At 42.8% G+C, this 25,440-nt stretch overlaps 2 protein-coding genes across 2 annotated transcripts; both read left to right on the top strand.

The window, feature by feature from the left end:
- The first annotated feature begins 374 nt into the window (after positions 1–374).
- On the top strand, positions 375–12,851 carry prpf4bb (pre-mRNA processing factor 4Bb). The gene is given in 17 exon segments (XM_034108795.2): positions 375–483; positions 3,954–4,038; positions 4,609–5,750; positions 6,172–6,345; positions 6,501–6,659; positions 6,973–7,054; positions 7,207–7,408; positions 8,427–8,500; positions 8,706–8,796; positions 10,518–10,665; positions 10,809–10,946; positions 11,061–11,214; positions 11,297–11,411; positions 11,490–11,534; positions 11,537–11,640; positions 11,760–11,846; positions 12,008–12,851. Coding segments are annotated over 17 exon segments (3,063 nt in total). The 5' UTR covers positions 375–424; the 3' UTR covers positions 12,212–12,851.
- Positions 12,852–16,237: 3,386 nt separating this feature from the next.
- LOC117465475 (serine/threonine-protein kinase PRP4 homolog) lies at positions 16,238–24,670 on the top strand. Its single transcript, XM_034108282.2, is given in 15 exon segments — positions 16,238–16,973; positions 16,976–17,195; positions 17,617–17,790; positions 17,946–18,104; positions 18,418–18,499; positions 18,652–18,853; positions 19,870–19,943; positions 20,149–20,239; positions 21,959–22,106; positions 22,250–22,387; positions 22,502–22,655; positions 22,739–22,853; positions 22,932–23,083; positions 23,203–23,289; positions 23,451–24,670. Coding segments are annotated over 15 exon segments (2,652 nt in total). The 5' UTR covers positions 16,238–16,321; the 3' UTR covers positions 23,655–24,670.
- The last annotated feature ends 770 nt before the right edge of the window (positions 24,671–25,440 follow it).

Consider the following 25,440-nt stretch of genomic DNA (forward strand, 5'->3'; position numbering starts at 1 on the left):
GGCTAATAACATTTCCAACATGGATACATTTTTTAACTAATTGCTAAAATTATTAAGTTGGTTAATAATAAACACGTGAGAACAAATATAGTGCACGTTTCATTATTAACAATGCCGATCAGGTTGACTAACTCTCCTGTACTTTTTGAACACACTTGATACTGTTTGGCAATTCATGTCATCTGTAAGCTTCTTTATTAAAACCTCCTGGTGTGTTAATGATGCCGATTTTTAAAACATGTACAGTGGCCTGACTTTTTAAGTTACACAGTCATGCACCCTGGTGGACAACGGGCACATTTCATTGGATTAATCCTAATTGTAGTTCACCGCCAGCACAATAGAGGGCACATTTGTATTTGTAGATCAATGTACGTTTGTGGACAAAATAACCAAAGAAGAAAAGGCCCCTCAACTGAGGAAAATGGCCGACGTTGAGGTGGACATCGCGTCCACAATAATGAATAATGGCAACGAACACGTGTAAGTCATTTAATTTAATATAAGACGTTTGTGGTAATACGGTGCAAGTGTCGACCCCGTCTAACATAAAAAGGGAATTGTTCTGTACGTTTTAGCTGCGGGGGTTAACAGTAGCATCTTCACGTTGTTGCCGGGGCTAACGTTAGCTAAATCGCTCACCGACGACTAGCTAACGTTCTTAGCCAACCAGCTAATGTTCTTTAGCTCACCTAGCTTTACGTTTTGCTAAACGCATAACATATAGAAGTGTACTTCATCCGCGTCCTTGTTTATTTACGTCCACACTATGTTCCTATGAGACCTAATGCAACCAAACACTTGTGTTTGGTCCCATGCCCCTATCATGTAAAGTAAGTTAGCATAGCTTGACGCTACCTGAGGATGAAGCTTGCTTGCTAGCTTAACTTTGCTAGTAACGGTTAGCGTATCCGTGCTAATGAGAGAACAACGTCTTGGTGGGAAGAATGAAACCGTGAAGTGTGCATGGTTACACATGGTTTTGTCGCCTCCCTAATAAGCAGACATTTCTCAAAAAGTTGTGCCTATTCATATTAGCGTTTCTGCATAGTGTGTTTTGCCGTTTTTATCTTAATTCGGCACATTGCGTAATCATGGTTTAAACTACTCGTCTAACTGGTGCTCACAGTGATATCAAAACTTACCTCTGATGAGTTAGATGTTATTCTAAAATGACTTTAAAGCTTTTTGCAACATATTTGCGTCATTTCAGTCAATGTATGCTTGAAGACGGCAGCAGTTTATGTGGTATTTTGAGAAATAAATGCAATGTAAATAAAACAACTAATATGATAAGTATTTATTTAATCCATCCATCCATCCATCTTCTCCCGCTTATCCGTGGTCGGGTCGCGGGGGTAGCAGTTCCAGCAGAGAGCCCCAAACTTTCTTTTCCCTGGCGACATCAACCAGCTCTGACTGGGGGATCCCAAGGCGCTCCCAGGCCAGCGAAGAGATATAATCCCTCCACCTGGTCCTAGGTCTACCCCTTGGTCTCTTCCCAGCTGGACGTGCCTGGAACACCTCCCTAGGGAGGCGCCCAGGTGGCATCCTAACTAGGTGCCCGAACCACCTCAACTGGCTTCTTTCGACGCGAAGGAGGAGCGGCTCAACTCCGAGTCCCTCCCTGATGACCGAACTTCTCACCTTATCTCTAAGGGAGACACCAGCCACCCGGCGGAGGAAACCCATCTCGGCCGCTTGTATCCGCGATCTCGTTCTTTCGGTCATGACCCATCCTTCATGACCATAGGTGAGGGTAGGAACGAAAATGGCCCGGTAGACAGAGAGCTTTGCCTTCTGACTCAGCTCCCTTTTCGTCACAACGGTGCGGTAAAGCGACTGCAATACCGCTCCCGCTGCTCCGATTCTCCGGCCCATCTCACGCTCCATTGTTCCCTCACTCGAGAACAAGACCCCGAGATACTTGAACTCCTTCACTTGGGGTAAGGACTCATTCCCTACTTGGAGTGGACAGTCCATCGGTTTCCTGCTGAGAACCATGGCCTCAGATTTGGAGGTGCTGATCCTCATCCCAGCCGCTTCACACTCGGTTGCGAACCGATCCAGTGAGTGCTGAAGGTCGCAGACCGATGAAGCCATCAGAACCACATCATCTGCAAAAAGCAGTGGTGCAATCCTTAGTCCACCGAACTGCAGACCCCCCCCCCCACGACTACGCCTCGAAATCCGATCCATGTATATTACAAACAGGATTGGTGACAAAGCGCAGCCCTGGCGGAGGCCAACCCTCACCGGAAATGGGTCCGACTTACTGCCGAGGACCCGGACACAGCTCTCGCTTTGGGAGTACAGAGATTGGATGGCCCTGAGTAGAGACCCCCTCACCCCATACTCCCGCAGCACCTCCCACAGTAACTCCCTGGGAACCCGGTCATACGCCTTCTCCAAGTCTACAAAACACATGTAGACCGGATAAGCGTACTCCCAGGCCCCCTCCAGGATCCTTGCGAGAGTAAAAAGCTGATCCGTCGTTCCACGACCAGGACGGAATCCGCATTGTTCCTCCTCAATCTGAGGTTCGACAATCGGCCTGACCCTCCTTTCAAGTACCTTGGAGTAAACTTTCCCGGGGAGGCTGAGTAGTGTGATGCCTCTGTAATTGGCACACACCCTCTGATCCCCCTTTTTGAAAAGGGGGACCACCACCCCGGTCTGCCACTCCTTCGGCACTGTTTCCGACTTCCACGCAACGTTGATGAGACGTGTCAACCATGACAGTCCCTCAACACCCAGAGCCTTCAGCATTTCCGGGCGGATCTCATCCACCCCCGGGGCTTTGCCACTGTGGAGTTGTTTAACGACCTCAGTGACCTCCCACCGGGAGATTGGTGTTGATCCCCCGTCATACTCCAGCTCTGCCTCTAACATAGAGGGCGGAGTTGTCGGGTTCAGGAGTTCCTCAAAGTGTTCCTTCCAACGCCCCAACACTCCATCAGTTGAGGTCAACAACGTCCCATCCTTACTGTACACAGCTTGGATGGTTCCCTGCTTCCCCCTCCTGAGGTGTCGGACAGTTTTCCAGAACAACTTTGGTGCCGCCCGAAAGTCCTTCTCCATGTCTTCTCCGAACTTCTCCCACACCCGCTGCTTTGCCTCGGCCACGGATGAGGCTGCTGCCCTTCGGGCCTGTCGGTACCTTGCAACTGCCTCGGGAGTCCCCCGGGATAACAAATCCCTGAAGGCCTCCTTCTTCAGTCGGACGGCTTCCCTGACCACCGGTGTCCACCAGGAGGTTCGAGGGTTACCGCCCCTTGAGGCACCTAGGACCTTGAGACCACAGCTCCCCACCGCGGCTTCGGCAATAGAGGCTTTGAACACCGACCACTCTGGTTCAATGTCCCCAACCTCCACAGGAATGCCCGAAAAGCTCCGCCGGAGGTGTGAGTTGAAGGCCTCCTGAACTTGGGCCTCCTCCAGACGTTCCCAGTTCACCCGAACTACACGTTTGGGCTTACCAGGTCTATCCAGAGGCTTCCCTCTGATTTATTTAATCATATTTATTAAAGTGGACTTTCTGAAGAAGATTTTAAGGACACAAGTTAATTTCACCACAGTACCAATATCAGTGATGCCAAAGACTGGTTGCCAATGGTTACCAGTGTTGGAGGAGAGACAACAATATAAAGCCTTTGTACTACTAAGCTGTGCAAGTCTACATCTGGGGGTTATGTCATAATCACTTGATGAACTGATTATTATTTTCATTTCATTCATTCTGAATAGCTTGAAGTAGAAACTATCATTGTGAATCAGTTATGTCATGGCCTATGCGTGATCCCGCTTAACAAGATCTGGATTATCTTTGGACCAGGTTTTTTTTATACAATTGTTGTCCGTTAATCCTGTCAATCGTCATGTTTGGATAGTCATTTTAGCAATACTATGTTTTTGTGTGTGCTCAATGTACAAGATTGTTCTCTCCTATGCAGAAAGCAAGATCTGGAGATCCAGGAAAAAAGTGGAAATGAGGACAGCGGAGATGTGTCTGAAGAAGAAGGAGAAGAGGAGGAAGAGGTAGGGGTGGACAAGAGCAAGACCTAAATATCCTCAGTGGTATGATGCCATGATTCTGATCAACATTCTACCTTCAATTTATTTAGAATTTTATTTTTGAATTAAGCAATCAAAAAAAAAGAAATTCTTAAACTGTATCAGCAATGGGGCTTCAAGTATACACTTGAAAAAATGTTATACCCATTTAACAACAAATGGTGTCAGTTATATGTTTGACCTTGTGGACAAAGGGAGAAAAAAAGTATCAAACAACAGATACATAATTCCCTTCGTTTAATTTCATTTTTAGTTTTCCCCTTAGTGAATTTTCATTTCTATGGGGTGAAGGCATCATTATGTCATAACATCATTACATACAAGCAAAAATACAAAATTAAAATAATACCCATATTTATTCTGTTTTGATTTGTTACTTTAACACTGTCTGACATTCAAGAGATAAGTGTTCAACCATATACCAATGAAGAGCAAAGATAATAGCTATGCTTATACAACAGATCTATACATTTAAATAATGGGATTATCTTAAACCTGAATAAAATGTCAAGCTGATATGTTGTCTCTTCCTAGGAGGAGGCAGAGACTAATGGTGCGAAGCCTGAAGAGGCGTCCAAACATCACAGCAGCAGCAGTGGTAAACACAAGCGGAAAAAACACAAGCATCGCAGTAAGCACAAAAAACACAAGCATGTCTCTGATGAGGACAAGGACCGTAAACGCAAGCATCGTCACAAACACAGGAAACACAAGCGCAAAGAGGGCTCGTCTCCCTCTGCTGCTGCTGCTGCTGCTGCTGCCGCTGCCGCTGCCGCCCTGTTTTCCTCCGGCCACAAAAAAATGGAATCCTCTCCCTCCTCTGGAAATCCAAGTCTGGATGACAGGGCCTTGCTGGAGGACTTGGAAAAACAGAGGGCCATGATCAAAGCTGAGCTGGACAGCCAGTTGATGGAGGGAAAGGTCCAGTCAGGCATGGGTCTGATCCTTCAGGGTTATAACTCTGGATCCGAAGAGGATGGAGAAGGCAGGATGAGAAATGGAGAACGGCGTCAAAGGGGCAGCTCAGGAAAAACTACATCTCCCAGAGGGGCAAAAGGTGGGAAGTCTAGACGGGATTCAACAGAGGGTAGTAAGTCCGCCTCTAAGCGCCGTAGTCGGAGTAAGTCTGCTGACAGGCTAGGGCAGGTCAAGGAGCCAAAGCAGGAAAAGGTGACCAAAACCCCCAAGGACACAACTGGTAAAGACAGAGGCCGCGGCAGAAGCAGGTCAAAAGACAGAAAGCCTTCGGACAGCACTGATGGGTCCAAGGACAGAACAACAAAGTCCAACTCAGGCAGCCGTACTGATAAACGTTCCTCTCCTCCACGGGACGAGAGACCAAACCAGGAGAGAGCAAGAGGGCAGTCCAGATCACGAGAACGACCGGGTCGCTCAGACGCCGACAAGGACAAACGGCCCGCTAAGTCCCCATCCAAGGACGCATCCTCTGGGAAAGAAAACCGTTCCCCTCACAGACGAGGGCCCCACAGCCCTATGAAGAAACGCAGTGCTTCCCCTCGCCACAGAGAGGCTCACAATCCCGCAGCTACTGCCGCTGACAGGGCATCCAAACAGAGCCAGTCTCCTATCAGAACAAGGTCCCCCCCTCGGAGACCCCGCAGCCGCTCGCCAGACCCCAGGAGGAGGGAAGCTGACAGACAAGACTCACCGATGAGGTTATTAAACAAGCTCTTTTAACTTTTATAACTTCTAATGGTAATATAGGTTGACTGACACACAGGAGTCAGTGTTACATGCCACACAAGTGGTTATTACAATGAATTAATTCAATCTTAAAGATGAACAGGGATCAAGTATTGGACAATAAAATCAGGAAAAAAGGACTGTTTAAACATTTCTTTACTTTACATTTTTTTTCTTCCAGTCACATTCAAGATATAACACATAGATACAAATTTAAATACAGAAAAATAAAGTAAGGGCATGGAGTCCCTTGCCCACTCCATTGGCTCTGTGAAACGGTAAAAGTAATCAGTTATGATAGCTTTTCCTGATGGTCCTTTTGCACAGTAACTGTTAAGTTAGAATGTAGAATGTGCGGTTGAGCTCATCTCTCCACTCCCTTGATGTTTTTAGGAAGCGTCCCCGGCCAGATGCTGGGCCAGGTAGAGATCGCTCACGAGAGAACAGCCCCAGAGGAGTCGCTCGGCGCAGGATGAGTCGCTCACCTCTAAGAAGGAGGTCCATGTCACCTCGACGACGCTCCCGCTCCTCCCCTCGCAGACGGAGCAGGTCTCCACTGGCACACAGGTGATTGCACATTTCATTCGCACTTCGATTCAGCTTTTGACATTTTCTCATTCTTTGATGCTTCTCTTTGGTGTTTTGCAGTGAGCATCAAAACTTTATTTACTAGTGTTATGGCAAGTAATAAACTATCACTCCTTCACATCCATGCCTTGCAGGCCAGGGGACAGGGACCGGTATGGAAGACCCAGACAGTACCGACGCTCAATGTCCCGCGACCGGGACAGGAGACGAAGACGCACCAGAGACGAAGACAAGTTCAAGGGCAGCCTGTCGGAGGGCATGAAGGTCGACCAGGAGTCCTCAGAGGGAGAAGTGTGAGTAAAACCGGATTGTTACCCTTCTGTATCTTTGTGATACTGTTTTACAAATTATATTAAGGTTTCATGTTTGATTTTAGTTGAAGTGAAAATGGACTTGCATTTTGTGACTCATATTCTATGAATCTGTGTTAATAAAGTTTTAGTCAGTTTATGTCATGCAAAGTGATCAATCATTTATAAGTTCAAAAGTGTATTAGATACAGTGTTCCATGACTGCTACCTAGCTGACTAATATTGGATCACCTACATTGGCCCTGATAATGAAAAGATTGTGCAGATCCATCATTCTGACCATTTCTGTTTGCAGTTTAGAGGACTTTGATGGAGAGGAGGTAGATGAAGAAGCTCTCATTGAACAGCGTCGCCAGCAGCGCTTGGCCATCGTCCAGGTCTGTTTACATTTGATTCATCCCTGCTGTTAAATAAGTCTTAAATATAAATCAGTCTGATGTTGGTGAAAAAGTTGTAAATAAACACCCTTTTCAATGGACCGTGCTTACTGTGTTTGAGATGTATTCTAATGGTCGCTCAATGTTTACAGAAATACAAGGCTGGGAATGAGGACTCCAACATGGTGTCGGAGCCCTGCAGCCCTCAGAGCAGCACACGCAGCCGCTCCCCCTCCCCAGACGACATCTTGGAGCGAGTAGCTGCAGACGTCAAGGAGTACGAGCGGGAGAACCTGAACACCTTCGAGGCCAGCATCAAAGCCAAGCACAACCTCATCGCCCAGGAGAAAGACGGTAAGGTCTTGACACATGATTGTATCTGTCGGCAAACAAGGCCAACTGAATGAACAACTTCGCGGTTAACTGCAATTAATAACTCTAAAAGAATGAGGGGAGGTTGGTGGTGCATTGTACATTATCACTGGATATATGCACAATAATTTATACGATTTATGTGTACGGTGGCATTGACAGGTCAATCTTCAGCACCTCATCCCCATTCAAGACCTTGTTCCTCCACACCTGCTAGCCAGAAGTATGATCACACTAGTTCTCCAGAGGGCATCAATCATGTATGGCTTAAACTCTTTGGTAAAATGGAATGAGGAATAGGTCAATCACAAAAGTACTCTGATACAGCCATCCGTGGCAGAATGGGGTTAGCTGGACCCTGATAACTACAGTGTATTGCAATCTGATGCCTCACCCATCACTTATACCTTTTGAAATGTAGCTGCATTCATCACTGAAGTGCACAATCTTCTGAGCACATGGAGATCAGAACCCGGAACAGCTAAAAGCTCCATCAAGGACAGCAATCACTGTGAATAGTGTCCTCTCAGCTTTCTGGCTTTGATTTTTATCGTAAGCAAATGGCATTTTTTATAATGCCATTTCCCCCGTTCAATCATGGTCACTCCAGAAAGTCCAAATCACATTTTTGCCCTGCCTTTTAAATTCAGTGAACTAAAAAGGGCATTGATGTTTGCACTTCCGAACACTCTTTCTGGCCTATTATACACGGTGGTGACTTAGACTGACCAAAGAGTGACGGTCTATACAAAACAGAAATGGCTCTATTTGTGTAAGAAATGCAGAGTTGTGTGATGCAGGGATTTTAATTTTGTTTCTTTCTGTCGTGTTCATTCAGTTGCTGGCTTGTAATCCAAAGCGTGGGTGTCTCTGCCACCTGCAGCATGTTTTGATCTCTGCAGAGTATGTGAATCAAATACATGTTCCAGATATTCTGTTTTACAACATGCTGGATTACTTGAAGCTCATCCTGTTGTTTTATTGTTTTTGTTCGTTTCAGGAGCAAACCCAAAGAAGCCTTCAGCGCCCGACATGTTTACAGAGTCAGATGACATGTTTGCTGCTGACTTTGATGTGAGTACTTTGTGTTAGGATTTAGGAAAATGAAAAGTCAACTTTTAGCAGCACATCTGAGCTTTACTCTTCTCTTCTGCTGTTTGATATCTTTGTAATGTTCACTGGCTTTGTAGGAAATTGAGAGAATAAAGTGATAATGGGAAACACTGGCAGAGTCTCAGCATCTGTTATGTGCCACTGACCTCATTCTTTGTTTCTGCAGAGTGCCAGGATGAGAGCAGCAGGTGTGGGGAAAGACTTCAAAGAGAACCCCAACCTCAGGGACAACTGGACCGATGCTGAGGGTTACTACCGTGAGTGCTGCCTCCGTGTACCTTAGCAACTTCATATAAACACTGCTTCCTTTCAAAGCCTGTCCATATAAGGCGCATGCACCTTAATTTACTTTTTCAATCCTTATGCTTATCCTTATAGGACAAAAAAAGCCCCCTTCACAAAACTCCCCATGGTAAAAAAAAATGAACAACAAACATTTGAACACAGTGCACTAGGTTTGAAACCTGATCAAATGAAAGTATACTTTTATTCTGTAACAACATTTTTCTTGTTATGGCGTTTATATATCAGTATTTTTGCTACACAGTAGGGCTGAACAATTAATCGATTTTAAATCGAAATTGCGATTTGAAATGATGCAATTATCAAATTGCAAAGCCTGAGATTCTTTTTAGTTTAAAAAAGAAAAAAAATTGTTTTTCTTCTTGTGTGTCAGTCATCCACACCAATCAGAAGTGCTGTGCTCCACATGTACCAGTCATTGTTAACCAATCAGAAGTGGCCCATGATAGAAGGTGATAGACAGATTGATCCAATCACCTGCCAAGTATTTTTGAAATACTTTTACAAATTGCTTCCAATGGAGCTTTCCTAGATGAAACAAACCATCTGAGTCAGGTTAATAATGCTCCATCACATGTTTTACATCTATTACAGGGTGAATATTAAACTGAAGCTTGACTTTAAAGCAACCCAACGGAAGTTTCATGTAAGTTTAGTTCTTTCACTCGTAGCTCGGGCTGCGGGGGTGCTAGAGACGGGAACACGTTAATACGACCTTCCTAGCCGGAGATATGGCCGCATTTTACAATAAACCTCCGTTGGGTCGCTTAAAAACAAATATCGCAAATCGAATTGCAATCGCAATATCTGTCAGAAAAATCGCAATTCGATTATTTCCCCAAATCGTGCAGCCCTACTACACAGTTTGTTATATAGTTAATATAGGAGCTGAGGTTGAGCTTCCAAAATTCTAAGAAAGAAAAACAAGCCAAACATTTCCTTGGCGATGCACAGGTGTTAACCTGTTCTGTGTCCCTTTGAATGATTTCTGATCATCCATAAGCAATAAACCTGCTTTTCCGTTTCCAGATGTCAGAGCGAGAGATAGGTTCGCTCTCATACAAAACTGCATGCGCATAGCTCTCATTTCTCAATGGTAAGGTGTGTGTGTATGTGGAAATTCCCCTTTGATTCTATTGGCTCTAACGGTCAAAAAGAGATGTGAATCACCAAAATCGACCAATGGGTTCCAGAGAAACGGTAAACATGGTTATTTCCACCCAAATCACCTCAGAGGGTGGAGTTTTTTTTGCTAAACCTCTCTTAAAAAGGTCAAATGTCACTTGCTTTGCATCAATATTGATACAGGGTACTTATTATATGTTGTACTTTGGATTCCTAAAGCTTTTAGTCTACCATACCATCATCCAAGTAAGAAATAATTTTTGGACGGACACTATAATTTACAGTTTTTTTCTATGTTCAATCTGAATTTTCTTTAAAATAAAAAACATCTATATTGATTCTGACTTTTCTACATCCAACTCACAGGTTTATCATTACTTTGAGAAAAAAGATTATTAATTTTCCCCTTTTTAGAAGTGTAGTTATGGTCATTTGTTCTGGAAATGTCATTTTCGAGCCTGAGACCTGAAAAACAGTCTTAGTGCTTAACGGGTTAAGTGGAGAATCAGCTTTTCTGTTTTTAACCATTTTATGAATTGTCATCATTTAGGGGTGAATATTGGGGAGACACTTGACAAGCGCTACGATGTTTACGGCTACACCGGCCATGGAGTATTCAGCAACGTGATCAGAGCCAGGGACACTGCCAGGGCCGGCCAGGAGGTGGCAGTCAAGATCATCAGAAACAATGAGCTCATGTGAGTCATACCTTTTTTCTATATGACTAAAAACATTTCTATGAATGTAAAATATATATACAAACTTGTTTGGACATCAGAAATACAATACTCTAAACCACAATAATCCTATGGATGTTGATATAATTTGTTTTGCTTAACAGGCAGAAGACTGGGTTGAAGGAGTTAGAATTCCTCAAGAAGCTGAATGATGCGGATCCTGATGACAAGTTCCACTGCCTCCGCCTCTTCAGGCACTTCTACCACAAGCAGCATCTTTGTCTGGTATTTGAGCCTCTCAGGTACTGACAAAAGGAACACTTCACCTTTCTTCTCATTATTTGAGATCCATTGCTGTTTTTAGAACGTATGTGTTGCACTCACTTTTTCATTTCCTGTTCTATTCTCTTCTGCAGTATGAATTTGCGAGAGGTGTTGAAAAAATACGGTAAAGATGTCGGGCTCCACATCAAGGCCGTGCGCTCCTACAGCCAGCAGCTTTTCTTGGCCCTCAAGCTGCTCAAACGCTGCAACATACTTCATGCTGACATCAAGCCAGACAATATCCTGGTAGGGTGTAAACCCCATTCTTAAAAATTGTATTTAAAGAGAAAATTACATTATTTTACGTGTACATTTTCCCCCCTTAAAGGTGAATGAGTCAAAGACCATTTTGAAGCTCTGTGATTTCGGTTCTGCATCACATGTCGCTGACAATGACATCACACCATACCTGGTCAGCAGATTCTACAGAGCTCCAGAAATCAGTGAGTTGCATTATTTTGTACCTCACCATTAATGAGTTCCATTTCGATCTGGACCTAGCTCACAATTATTTTTCTCAGTCATAGGAAAGCCGTACGACTATGGGATCGACATGTGGTCTGTGGCTGCACTTTACATGAGCTTTACACTGGCAAAATCCTCTTTCCTGGATCCTCCAACAACCACATGATCAAACTAGCTATGGACCTCAAAGGCAAGATGCCCAACAAGGTAAAATTATGTCATATGACTTCACTTCCTTCAGTTATTGTTTCAGTTTCCTAGATGAAGTGTGTCGCGTTGCTGTTGCAGAAGTTGGCTGATGCAATATCGTGCTTTTCTCTCCTCAGATGATCCGTAAAGGCTTGTTCAAAGACCAGCACTTCGATCAGAATTTAAACTTCCTGTACATTGAAGTAGACAAAGTGACAGAAAGGGTAAGGAGTTGCCTACATCTTTTCCAGCACATTTCCAGCTGATGAAATACCATTTTTATTAGTTATAAAATGTTGTTTCATAAGCTGTTCAGGCCATACATTCAGATTGTGTTAAATATTGAAAATGACTTGACGTCTTTGTCCTTTCTCTGCGCTATCAGGAGAAGGTGACGGTGATGAGCACCATCAACCAGACCAAAGACCTGCTGGTTGACATGATAGGACACCAGCGACTGCCCGAGGATCAGAGGAAGAAAGTGATGCTGCTAAAGGACATGCTGGATAGCACCCTAATGCTGGACCCAGCCAAACGCATCAGCATCAACCAGGCCCTGCAGCACCCCTTTATCCAGGAGAAAATCTGACACCTGAACGCCACACAGTCCCAGAGCAGACACAGAACCGACCACTAAAGCCCGCTCTGACAAACTCTGCAGCGAAGCAGCCAACCCACAGACCTTTATTCAGATTGTCATGGCTTTCTGTCTTCTTCAACTCTATTTTGGTTATGGATACATCATTTTGTTTTATTGTAAATAGATTATTGAAATGGTAGCCATTCTTGAAGACATTGATTTTCGTGATATATCTTTGTAAACTTTTCCCCTCATACCCGGCAATGCAGTTATGGACTTTTCTTTTTATTTAACTGGCATTGGAGTGGCAGATGTTTAAAAAAAAAATATAATTCCTGTACATACTGTATGTCTATTGCATTAACAATCTCAAGCAGCAGACAGTTGAGTTTTGTCGTAGTTGCAGATGACTAAATACATTGATTCTTTTTATAACAATTCTCATCGTGAGGCGATGCATGCTTTTGAATGTGCACCCTTTGTGCTCTAGATTTCTGTGGTGCAGGCCCGTAAATGCTCTGTATACAGCATCAGTGTCCCAATTGTGACAGCAACACCTCCCACCCCTAACCAAGTCTTTAGGCCTTGAGGTCTGAGCTGAAGGAATAGATGCATATTATGTACTCCTTGAACAGAGTTTTCTTTTTTTTGTCAAAGCAGCTAGTTGTTGTTTTTCTGTTGCTGGACATTCCATGTTTTTTTACTTCCTCCCCTTCCAGCACTCTGGCTAGGGCCCTGGCTCTTAAGGCTCTCACATTCAAGTGCCTCCTGGATGAGCCTAGTGTGTTAAAAACACCCAACATACGCTGGCAAATTGAAGCCACACCTGTGACCCTCCTCTCCCACTGTATATAGTCCATAGTTTCTGTCGGTTCATGTGTGGATTGATTTTTTTTTTTTTCATGAAGTAGTAATAAAATCAATCTTGTGATTTCAATAAAGAATAGTTGTGGGAACGCTGCTGACGGAGCACCTTCAGTATAAGACAACTTTTTAGTAATAAAATGTTTCCTATTGTATACAAACCCCCTTTCTTCATTTTATCCCTAATATGTTCCCACATCCTGTTTATCATTAGTGCAATTCATAGAAAATGCCTAGAAGTGTTGGATAAGAAGCAAAACAGTTGAAAGTGTACTGATTGCTCAACTGGATGTTACCTGTCCAGAAAATGCCTTTTTATCCTTGTAGCTCGGTAAGTGCAGTATTATAAAAAAAGCCACTGAGTGACATGATATTGCTGCAGCCTTAGAGCATCGGAAGTAAAAAAATGGTCTCTTGTATCCTAGGTATCGCCATCTCTGCAGTGGAAAGTGTAACGGTGCCCTTCATTTCCGTCACATGATTGCACTTGAGGTGAGCTGCAAGAAAGCATAATGGGGGACTCTCTTAGAAAAGATTCCCTTTTCCTCCATCTGAAAAGTTAGGTAATGGTGTAAGAGCTCTTAGCATGCACAAAGCCAATTGAAAGGACTTCTGATATGCGATGATGGGCTATGAGCCTGGGGATACATGTGAGCTGGTAACCACTAGTAGAGATGTCAGTGTAATAAACAGGAATACTGAAACCCACTGGCCTCTAATCTCAGCACAGACGAGGGCTTTAAATGTGAATATGTAACCAAATAAGGCATTTATAATCATCAAATGTGTGAGTAAGGGAGTAAAACACTGCATAGCTCAGCCCTTACGGTGCAGTTGTAATTTCTTGAAATGATCAGAAGAGGGCATCAGAAGCTCTAGACATTCTCCATCAGTGAAAGTCACTGATGGAGAATGATCTTGAAACGTTTATTTGAAATGAACAGGTCTATCTTATCAAGTACAATGTAAAGTAACAACTGGCTTAATATGTATTTACTGTCTATTAATTTACATGGCACGTTATGTTTGGTGGATTAATTGGTAAATCAGCTGAATGATAGTGACATCAGGAGTGTGTGCAGAAGTAGGTCTTCTGTTTGACATTACGTTACATTACATGTCCTCTATGTTGGATTGTCGCCATAAAAAACAAAACCATTTATCAACCCAGTACATTTTATATGTGATTTAAACCAGCACAGGAAGAAGAAAAGAGACTTAAAATATAAGTTATTTTTTAATTTCTTTTCTCATTTTTATTAAAACCATACAAACATTTGTAAGTCAGTTATAAAGAGCAAAGTGGCTCTTCCTGGCACTGGCGGCTCCGCTCTGAGCCAGATCTGTCTGGCCTCTACCCAGGGCCTGGGAATCCCTGCTTTCAAAGTCAATTCTTTATTGGCCCCAGGATATTTCCCATTTCCTCTGCTAAACCTACAGAAAGAGTATTGTATTTACACATTATATATAAAAGAGCACAACAAAATGTGAAAACTTAAAAAAAAAATCAAAGAAAAGTAGAATGCATTTTGCAAATCTGAACTTTTCTGATAGTCTGACTTTTCATATATAAATGTTCTGTCATTTAATATTTGTTCAGGTCTCACAAGACACTTTACATGTTTAATATTTTTTTATTTTTCACAATGGAAGATTGGCAGTGATCTTTCTCTTGATCGACAGGCAGATACTGTACGTATAAGGCACATATCTCAATGTAATTTCCTTCCCTCAAAGAAAATAATTTCTACTTCTTTGAAGAAGAAAAAACCACTAATGCACAACTACAAAATGATAAAAGTACCAAAGAACAACAAAACAATTTGTACCTCATTGCTTTGACGTTGAATAAAAGGTAAACTACTCCATATTCTGTGTCCAGTCACTTAGGACTGCAAGGCAACACTAACACTGTTGACAAATTCACTGCAATACTTGATGGCAGTACACATTCTGAATTTAAGAGCTTTGGAGAAAACAATACAGAGGATTTCCTATCAAACAGAACACGTCACTTAACAGCATTTACTGTATCTTTACGAGAGGGAAATTCATGTGCTGTGGACCACTGTTGGTCATGAAGACAGATTAAAAACATGAAATAATCATATCTATTTATGTAAGCATACATAACGCACCAACGGGGACCTTTGATCATAAAGGAGAAAATGTCAATTTTCATATCAGCTCCAAACAACCGTGCAATCCAACGTCAACATTTGATTTTCACAAACAGAATATAAAAACACTGTTATATACACTTGTGAGTACCTTACCAGACTAACTAAACCAAGCCATTTAGATATCAAGGGGACGACTATCTACAGTACCTTGAAGACTTGAATGTGTTCGTTACCATACTGCAGTTGCTCTCCACAAAAACACCACTTGGTAAAACTTGGTAGAAGCACTGAAACATTTACAGATTCACAAAAGTAACAAACAAAATAACAACAAATGTAAATACACCACTTATTAAAAACCTATGATATATGATACAAAGTTATCACCAGGGCCTGCTAAATAATGACCCATTTCTGACCTGCTGTAACCAGAATGGATTGAGCGGCTTTGTACCTCTGGGATCAGAACTGCAGATACTTGGCACATGGGCTAGTCTATAAACTTATATAGACAGTGTTCATGTTTTACCTTGAATACATGCATCTTTACTGATAGTGTATACAGCAAAACCAGTGACAATAAACCAAATACTGTTTAAAGGAGTGAACTGGAAATACAAAGAGAAGAGCTTCCAAAAATAGCCTACATTCCAGAAAAGGAATATAACTATTTATCTATACATATTTTGTTCTGTTTTGATTTGTTACTTTAACACTGTCTGACATTCAAGAGATAAGTGTTCAACCATATACCAATGAAGAGCAAAGATAATAGCTATGCTTATACAACAGATCTATACATTTAAATAATGGGATTATCTTAAACCTGAATAAAATGTCAAGCTGATATGTTGTCTCTTCCTAGGAGGAGGCAGAGACTAATGGTGCGAAGCCTGAAGAGGCGTCCAAACATCACAGCAGCAGCAGTGGTAAACACAAGCGGAAAAAACACAAGCATCGCAGTAAGCACAAAAAACACAAGCATGTCTCTGATGAGGACAAGGACCGTAAACGCAAGCATCGTCACAAACACAGGAAACACAAGCGCAAAGAGGGCTCGTCTCCCTCTGCTGCTGCTGCTGCTGCTGCTGCCGCTGCCGCTGCCGCCCTGTTTTCCTCCGGCCACAAAAAAATGGAATCCTCTCCCTCCTCTGGAAATCCAAGTCTGGATGACAGGGCCTTGCTGGAGGACTTGGAAAAACAGAGGGCCATGATCAAAGCTGAGCTGGACAGCCAGTTGATGGAGGGAAAGGTCCAGTCAGGCATGGGTCTGATCCTTCAGGGTTATAACTCTGGATCCGAAGAGGATGGAGAAGGCAGGATGAGAAATGGAGAACGGCGTCAAAGGGGCAGCTCAGGAAAAACTACATCTCCCAGAGGGGCAAAAGGTGGGAAGTCTAGACGGGATTCAACAGAGGGTAGTAAGTCCGCCTCTAAGCGCCGTAGTCGGAGTAAGTCTGCTGACAGGCTAGGGCAGGTCAAGGAGCCAAAGCAGGAAAAGGTGACCAAAACCCCCAAGGACACAACTGGTAAAGACAGAGGCCGCGGCAGAAGCAGGTCAAAAGACAGAAAGCCTTCGGACAGCACTGATGGGTCCAAGGACAGAACAACAAAGTCCAACTCAGGCAGCCGTACTGATAAACGTTCCTCTCCTCCACGGGACGAGAGACCAAACCAGGAGAGAGCAAGAGGGCAGTCCAGATCACGAGAACGACCGGGTCGCTCAGACGCCGACAAGGACAAACGGCCCGCTAAGTCCCCATCCAAGGACGCATCCTCTGGGAAAAAAACCGTTCCCCTCACAGACGAGGGCCCCACAGCCCTATGAAGAAACGCAGTGCTTCCCCTCGCCACAGAGAGGCTCACAATCCCGCAGCTACTGCCGCTGACAGGGCATCCAAACAGAGCCAGTCTCCTATCAGAACAAGGTCCCCCCCTCGGAGACCCCGCAGCCGCTCGCCAGACCCCAGGAGGAGGGAAGCTGACAGACAAGACTCACCGATGAGGTTATTAAACAAGCTCTTTTAACTTTTATAACTTCTAATGGTAATATAGGTTGACTGACACACAGGAGTCAGTGTTACATGCCACACAAGTGGTTATTACAATGAATTAATTCAATCTTAAAGATGAACAGGGATCAAGTATTGGACAATAAAATCAGGAAAAAAGGACTGTTTAAACATTTCTTTACTTTACATTTTTTTTCTTCCAGTCACATTCAAGATATAACACATAGATACAAATTTAAATACAGAAAAATAAAGTAAGGGCATGGAGTCCCTTGCCCACTCCATTGGCTCTGTGAAACGGTAAAAGTAATCAGTTATGATAGCTTTTCCTGATGGTCCTTTTGCACAGTAACTGTTAAGTTAGAATGTAGAATGTGCGGTTGAGCTCATCTCTCCACTCCCTTGATGTTTTTAGGAAGCGTCCCCGGCCAGATGCTGGGCCAGGTAGAGATCGCTCACGAGAGAACAGCCCCAGAGGAGTCGCTCGGCGCAGGATGAGTCGCTCACCTCTAAGAAGGAGGTCCATGTCACCTCGACGACGCTCCCGCTCCTCCCCTCGCAGACGGAGCAGGTCTCCACTGGCACACAGGTGATTGCACATTTCATTCGCACTTCGATTCAGCTTTTGACATTTTCTCATTCTTTGATGCTTCTCTTTGGTGTTTTGCAGTGAGCATCAAAACTTTATTTACTAGTGTTATGGCAAGTAATAAACTATCACTCCTTCACATCCATGCCTTGCAGGCCAGGGGACAGGGACCGGTATGGAAGACCCAGACAGTACCGACGCTCAATGTCCCGCGACCGGGACAGGAGACGAAGACGCACCAGAGACGAAGACAAGTTCAAGGGCAGCCTGTCGGAGGGCATGAAGGTCGACCAGGAGTCCTCAGAGGGAGAAGTGTGAGTAAAACCGGATTGTTACCCTTCTGTATCTTTGTGATACTGTTTTACAAATTATATTAAGGTTTCATGTTTGATTTTAGTTGAAGTGAAAATGGACTTGCATTTTGTGACTCATATTCTATGAATCTGTGTTAATAAAGTTTTAGTCAGTTTATGTCATGCAAAGTGATCAATCATTTATAAGTTCAAAAGTGTATTAGATACAGTGTTCCATGACTGCTACCTAGCTGACTAATATTGGATCACCTACATTGGCCCTGATAATGAAAAGATTGTGCAGATCCATCATTCTGACCATTTCTGTTTGCAGTTTAGAGGACTTTGATGGAGAGGAGGTAGATGAAGAAGCTCTCATTGAACAGCGTCGCCAGCAGCGCTTGGCCATCGTCCAGGTCTGTTTACATTTGATTCATCCCTGCTGTTAAATAAGTCTTAAATATAAATCAGTCTGATGTTGGTGAAAAAGTTGTAAATAAACACCCTTTTCAATGGACCGTGCTTACTGTGTTTGAGATGTATTCTAATGGTCGCTCAATGTTTACAGAAATACAAGGCTGGGAATGAGGACTCCAACATGGTGTCGGAGCCCTGCAGCCCTCAGAGCAGCACACGCAGCCGCTCCCCCTCCCCAGACGACATCTTGGAGCGAGTAGCTGCAGACGTCAAGGAGTACGAGCGGGAGAACCTGAACACCTTCGAGGCCAGCATCAAAGCCAAGCACAACCTCATCGCCCAGGAGAAAGACGGTAAGGTCTTGACACATGATTGTATCTGTCGGCAAACAAGGCCAACTGAATGAACAACTTCGCGGTTAACTGCAATTAATAACTCTAAAAGAATGAGGGGAGGTTGGTGGTGCATTGTACATTATCACTGGATATATGCACAATAATTTATACGATTTATGTGTACGGTGGCATTGACAGGTCAATCTTCAGCACCTCATCCCCATTCAAGACCTTGTTCCTCCACACCTGCTAGCCAGAAGTATGATCACACTAGTTCTCCAGAGGGCATCAATCATGTATGGCTTAAACTCTTTGGTAAAATGGAATGAGGAATAGGTCAATCACAAAAGTACTCTGATACAGCCATCCGTGGCAGAATGGGGTTAGCTGGACCCTGATAACTACAGTGTATTGCAATCTGATGCCTCACCCATCACTTATACCTTTTGAAATGTAGCTGCATTCATCACTGAAGTGCACAATCTTCTGAGCACATGGAGATCAGAACCCGGAACAGCTAAAAGCTCCATCAAGGACGGCAATCACTGTGAATAGTGTCCTCTCAGCTTTCTGGCTTTGATTTTTATCGTAAGCAAATGGCATTTTTTATAATGCCATTTCCCCGTTCAATCATGGTCACTCCAGAAAGTCCAAATCACATTTTTGCCCTGCCTTTTAAATTCAGTGAACTAAAAAGGGCATTGATGTTTGCACTTCCGAACACTCTTTCTGGCCTATTATACACGGTGGTGACTTAGACTGACCAAAGAGTGATGGTCTATACAAAACAGAAATGGCTCTATTTGTGTAAGAAAGCAGAGTTGTGTGATGCAGGGATTTTAATTTTGTTTCTTTCTGTCGTGGTTCATTCAGTTGCTGGCTTGTAATCCAAAGCGTGGGTGTCTCTGCCACCTGCAGCATGTTTTGATCTCTGCAGAGTATGTGAATCAAATACATGTTCCAGATATTCTGTTTTACAACATGCGGATTACTTGAAGCTCATCCTGTTGTTTTATTGTTTTTGTTCGTTTCAGGAGCAAACCCAAAGAAGCCTTCAGCGCCCGACATGTTTACAGAGTCAGATGACATGTTTGCTGCTGACTTTGATGTGAGTACTTTGTGTTAGGATTTAGGAAAATGAAAAGTCAACTTTTAGCAGCACATCTGAGCTTTACTCTTCTCTTCTGCTGTTTGATATCTTTGTAATGTTCACTGGCTTTGTAGGAAATTGAGAGAATAAAGTGATAATGGGAAACACTGGCAGAGTCTCAGCATCTGTTATGTGCCACTGACCTCATTCTTTGTTTCTGCAGAGTGCCAGGATGAGAGCAGCAGGTGTGGGGAAAGACTTCAAAGAGAACCCCAACCTCAGGGACAACTGGACCGATGCTGAGGGTTACTACCGTGAGTGCTGCCTCCGTGTACCTTAGCAACTTCATATAAACACTGCTTCCTTTCAAAGCCTGTCCATATAAGGCGCATGCACCTTAATTTACTTTTTCAATCCTTATGCTTATCCTTATAGGACAAAAAAAGCCCCCTTCACAAAACTCCCCATGGTAAAAAAAAATGAACAACAAACATTTGAACACAGTGCACTAGGTTTGAAACCTGATCAAATGAAAGTATACTTTTATTCTGTAACAACATTTTTCTTGTTATGGCGTTTATATATCAGTATTTTTGCTACACAGTAGGGCTGAACAATTAATCGATTTTAAATCGAAATTGCGATTTGAAATGATGCAATTATCAAATTGCAAAGCCTGAGATTCTTTTTAGTTTAAAAAAGAAAAAAATTGTTTTTCTTCTTGTGTGTCAGTCATCCACACCAATCAGAAGTGCTGTGCTCCACATGTACCAGTCATTGTTAACCAATCAGAAGTGGCCCATGATAGAAGGTGATAGACAGATTGATCCAATCACCTGCCAAGTATTTTTGAAATACTTTTACAAATTGCTTCCAATGGAGCTTTCCTAGATGAAACAAACCATCTGAGTCAGGTTAATAATGCTCCATCACATGTTTTACATCTATTACAGGGTGAATATTAAACTGAAGCTTGACTTTAAAGCAACCCAACGGAAGTTTCATGTAAGTTTAGTTCTTTCACTCGTAGCTCGGGCTGCGGGGGTGCTAGAGACGGGAACACGTTAATACGACCTTCCTAGCCGGAGATATGGCCGCATTTTACAATAAACCTCCGTTGGGTCGCTTAAAAACAAATATCGCAAATCGAATTGCAATCGCAATATCTGTCAGAAAAATCGCAATTCGATTATTTCCCCAAATCGTGCAGCCCTACTACACAGTTTGTTATATAGTTAATATAGGAGCTGAGGTTGAGCTTCCAAAATTCTAAGAAAGAAAAACAAGCCAAACATTTCCTTGGCGATGCACAGGTGTTAACCTGTTCTGTGTCCCTTTGAATGATTTCTGATCATCCATAAGCAATAAACCTGCTTTTCCGTTTCCAGATGTCAGAGCGAGAGATAGGTTCGCTCTCATACAAAACTGCATGCGCATAGCTCTCATTTCTCAATGGTAAGGTGTGTGTGTATGTGGAAATTCCCCTTTGATTCTATTGGCTCTAACGGTCAAAAAGAGATGTGAATCACCAAAATCGACCAATGGGTTCCAGAGAAACGGTAAACATGGTTATTTCCACCCAAATCACCTCAGAGGTGGAGTTTTTTTTGCTAAACCTCTCTTAAAAAGGTCAAATGTCACTTGCTTTGCATCAATATTGATACAGGGTACTTATTATATGTTGTACTTTGGATTCCTAAAGCTTTTAGTCTACCATACCATCATCCAAGTAAGAAATAATTTTTGGACGGACACTATAATTTACAGTTTTTTTCTATGTTCAATCTGAATTTTCTTTAAAATAAAAAACATCTATATTGATTCTGACTTTTCTACATCCAACTCACAGGTTTATCATTACTTTGAGAAAAAAGATTATTAATTTTTCCCTTTTTAGAAGTGTAGTTATGGTCATTTGTTCTGGAAATGTCATTTTCGAGCCTGAGACCTGAAAAACAGTCTTAGTGCTTAACGGGTTAAGTGGAGAATCAGCTTTTCTGTTTTTAACCATTTTATGAATTGTCATCATTTAGGGGTGAATATTGGGGAGACACTTGACAAGCGCTACGATGTTTACGGCTACACCGGCCATGGAGTATTCAGCAACGTGATCAGAGCCAGGGACACTGCCAGGGCCGGCCAGGAGGTGGCAGTCAAGATCATCAGAAACAATGAGCTCATGTGAGTCATACCTTTTTTCTATATGACTAAAAACATTTCTATGAATGTAAAATATATATACAAACTTGTTTGGACATCAGAAATACAATACTCTAAACCACAATAATCCTATGGATGTTGATATAATTTGTTTTGCTTAACAGGCAGAAGACTGGGTTGAAGGAGTTAGAATTCCTCAAGAAGCTGAATGATGCGGATCCTGATGACAAGTTCCACTGCCTCCGCCTCTTCAGGCACTTCTACCACAAGCAGCATCTTTGTCTGGTATTTGAGCCTCTCAGGTACTGACAAAAGGAACACTTCACCTTTCTTCTCATTATTTGAGATCCATTGCTGTTTTTAGAACGTATGTGTTGCACTCACTTTTTCATTTCCTGTTCTATTCTCTTCTGCAGTATGAATTTGCGAGAGGTGTTGAAAAAATACGGTAAAGATGTCGGGCTCCACATCAAGGCCGTGCGCTCCTACAGCCAGCAGCTTTTCTTGGCCCTCAAGCTGCTCAAACGCTGCAACATACTTCATGCTGACATCAAGCCAGACAATATCCTGGTAGGGTGTAAACCCCATTCTTAAAAAATTGTATTTAAAGAGAAAATTACATTATTTTACGTGTACATTTTCCCCCCTTAAAGGTGAATGAGTCAAAGACCATTTTGAAGCTCTGTGATTTCGGTTCTGCATCACATGTCGCTGACAATGACATCACACCATACCTGGTCAGCAGATTCTACAGAGCTCCAGAAATCAGTGAGTTGCATTATTTTGTACCTCACCATTAATGAGTTCCATTTCGATCTGGACCTAGCTCACAATTATTTTTCTCAGTCATAGGAAAGCCGTACGACTATGGGATCGACATGTGGTCTGTTGGCTGCACTTTACATGAGCTTTACACTGGCAAAATCCTCTTTCCTGGATCCTCCAACAACCACATGATCAAACTAGCTATGGACCTCAAAGGCAAGATGCCCAACAAGGTAAAATTATGTCATATGACTTCACTTCCTTCAGTTATTGTTTCAGTTTCCTAGATGAAGTGTGTCGCGTTGCTGTTGCAGAAGTTGGCTGATGCAATATCGTGCTTTTCTCTCCTCAGATGATCCGTAAAGGCTTGTTCAAAGACCAGCACTTCGATCAGAATTTAAACTTCCTGTACATTGAAGTAGACAAAGTGACAGAAAGGGTAAGGAGTTGCCTACATCTTTTCCAGCACATTTCCAGCTGATGAAATACCATTTTTATTAGTTATAAAATGTTGTTTCATAAGCTGTTCAGGCCATACATTCAGATTGTGTTAAATATTGAAAATGACTTGACGTCTTTGTCCTTTCTCTGCGCTATCAGGAGAAGGTGACGGTGATGAGCACCATCAACCAGACCAAAGACCTGCTGGTTGACATGATAGGACACCAGCGACTGCCCGAGGATCAGAGGAAGAAAGTGATGCTGCTAAAGGACATGCTGGATAGCACCCTAATGCTGGACCCAGCCAAACGCATCAGCATCAACCAGGCCCTGCAGCACCCCTTTATCCAGGAGAAAATCTGACACCTGAACGCCACACAGTCCCAGAGCAGACACAGAACCGACCACTAAAGCCCGCTCTGACAAACTCTGCAGCGAAGCAGCCAACCCACAGACCTTTATTCAGATTGTCATGGCTTTCTGTTCTTCTTCAACTCTATTTTGGTTATGGATACATCATTTTGTTTTATTGTAAATAGATTATTGAAATGGTAGCCATTCTTGAAGACATTGATTTTCGTGATATATCTTTGTAAACTTTTCCCCTCATACCCGGCAATGCAGTTATGGACTTTTCTTTTTTATTTAACTGGCATTGGAGTGGCAGATGTTTAAAAAAAAATATAATTCCTGTACATACTGTATGTCTATTGCATTAACAATCTCAAGCAGCAGACAGTTGAGTTTTGTCGTAGTTGCAGATGACTAAATACATTGATTCTTTTTATAACAATTCTCATCGTGAGGCGATGCATGCTTTTGAATGTGCACCCTTTGTGCTCTAGATTTCTGTGGTGCAGGCCCGTAAATGCTCTGTATACAGCATCAGTGTCCCAATTGTGACAGCAACACCTCCCACCCCTAACCAAGTCTTTAGGCCTTGAGGTCTGAGCTGAAGGAATAGATGCATATTATGTACTCCTTGAACAAGAGTTTTCTTTTTTTTGTCAAAGCAGCTAGTTGTTGTTTTTCTGTTGCTGGACATTTCCATGTTTTTTACCTTCCTCCCCTTCCAGCACTCTGGCTAGGCCCTGGCTCTTAAGGCTCTCACATTCAAGTGCCTCCTGGATGAGCCTAGTGTGTTAAAACACCCAACATACGCTGGCAAATTGAAGCCACACCTGTGACCCTCCTCTCCCACTGTATATAGTCCATAGTTTCTGTCGGTTCATGTGTGATTGATTTTTTTTTTTTTCATGAAGTAGTAATAAAATCAATCTTGTGATTTCAATAAAGAATAGTTGTGGGAACGCTGCTGACGGAGCACCTTCAGTATAAGACAACTTTTTAGTAATAAAATGTTTCCTATTGTATACAAACCCCCTTTCTTCATTTTATCCCTAATATGTTCCCACATCCTGTTTATCATTAGTGCAATTCATAGAAAATGCCTAGAAGTGTTGGATAAGAAGCAAAACAGTTGAAAGTGTACTGATTGCTCAACTGGATGTTACCTGTCCAGAAAATGCCTTTTTATCCTTGTAGCTCGGTAAGTGCAGTATTATAAAAAAAGCCACTGAGTGACATGATATTGCTGCAGCCTTAGAGCATCGGAAGTAAAAAATGGTCTCTTGTATCCTAGGTATCGCCATCTCTGCAGTGGAAAGTGTAACGGTGCCCTTCATTTCCGTCACATGATTGCACTTGAGGTGAGCTGCAAGAAAGCATAATGGGGGACTCTCTTAGAAAAGATTCCCTTTTTCCTCCATCTGAAAAGTTAGGTAATGGTGTAAGAGCTCTTAGCATGCACAAAGCCAATTGAAAGGACTTCTGATATGCGATGATGGGCTATGAGCCTGGGGATACATGTGAGCTGGTAACCACTAGTAGAGATGTCAGTGTAATAAACAGGAATACTGAAACCCACTGGCCTCTAATCTCAGCACAGACGAGGGCTTTAAATGTGAATATGTAACCAAATAAGGCATTTATAATCATCAAATGTGTGAGTAAGGGATTAAAACACTGCATAGCTCAGCCCTTACGGTGCAGTTGTAATTTCTTGAAATGATCAGAAGAGGGCATCAGAAGCTCTAGACATTCTCCATCAGTGAAGTCACTGATGGAGAATGATCTTGAAACTTTTATT

Source organism: Pseudochaenichthys georgianus, chromosome 20 (assembly GCF_902827115.2).
Source record: "Pseudochaenichthys georgianus chromosome 20, fPseGeo1.2, whole genome shotgun sequence".
NCBI classification, from domain to species: domain Eukaryota; kingdom Metazoa; phylum Chordata; class Actinopteri; order Perciformes; family Channichthyidae; genus Pseudochaenichthys; species Pseudochaenichthys georgianus.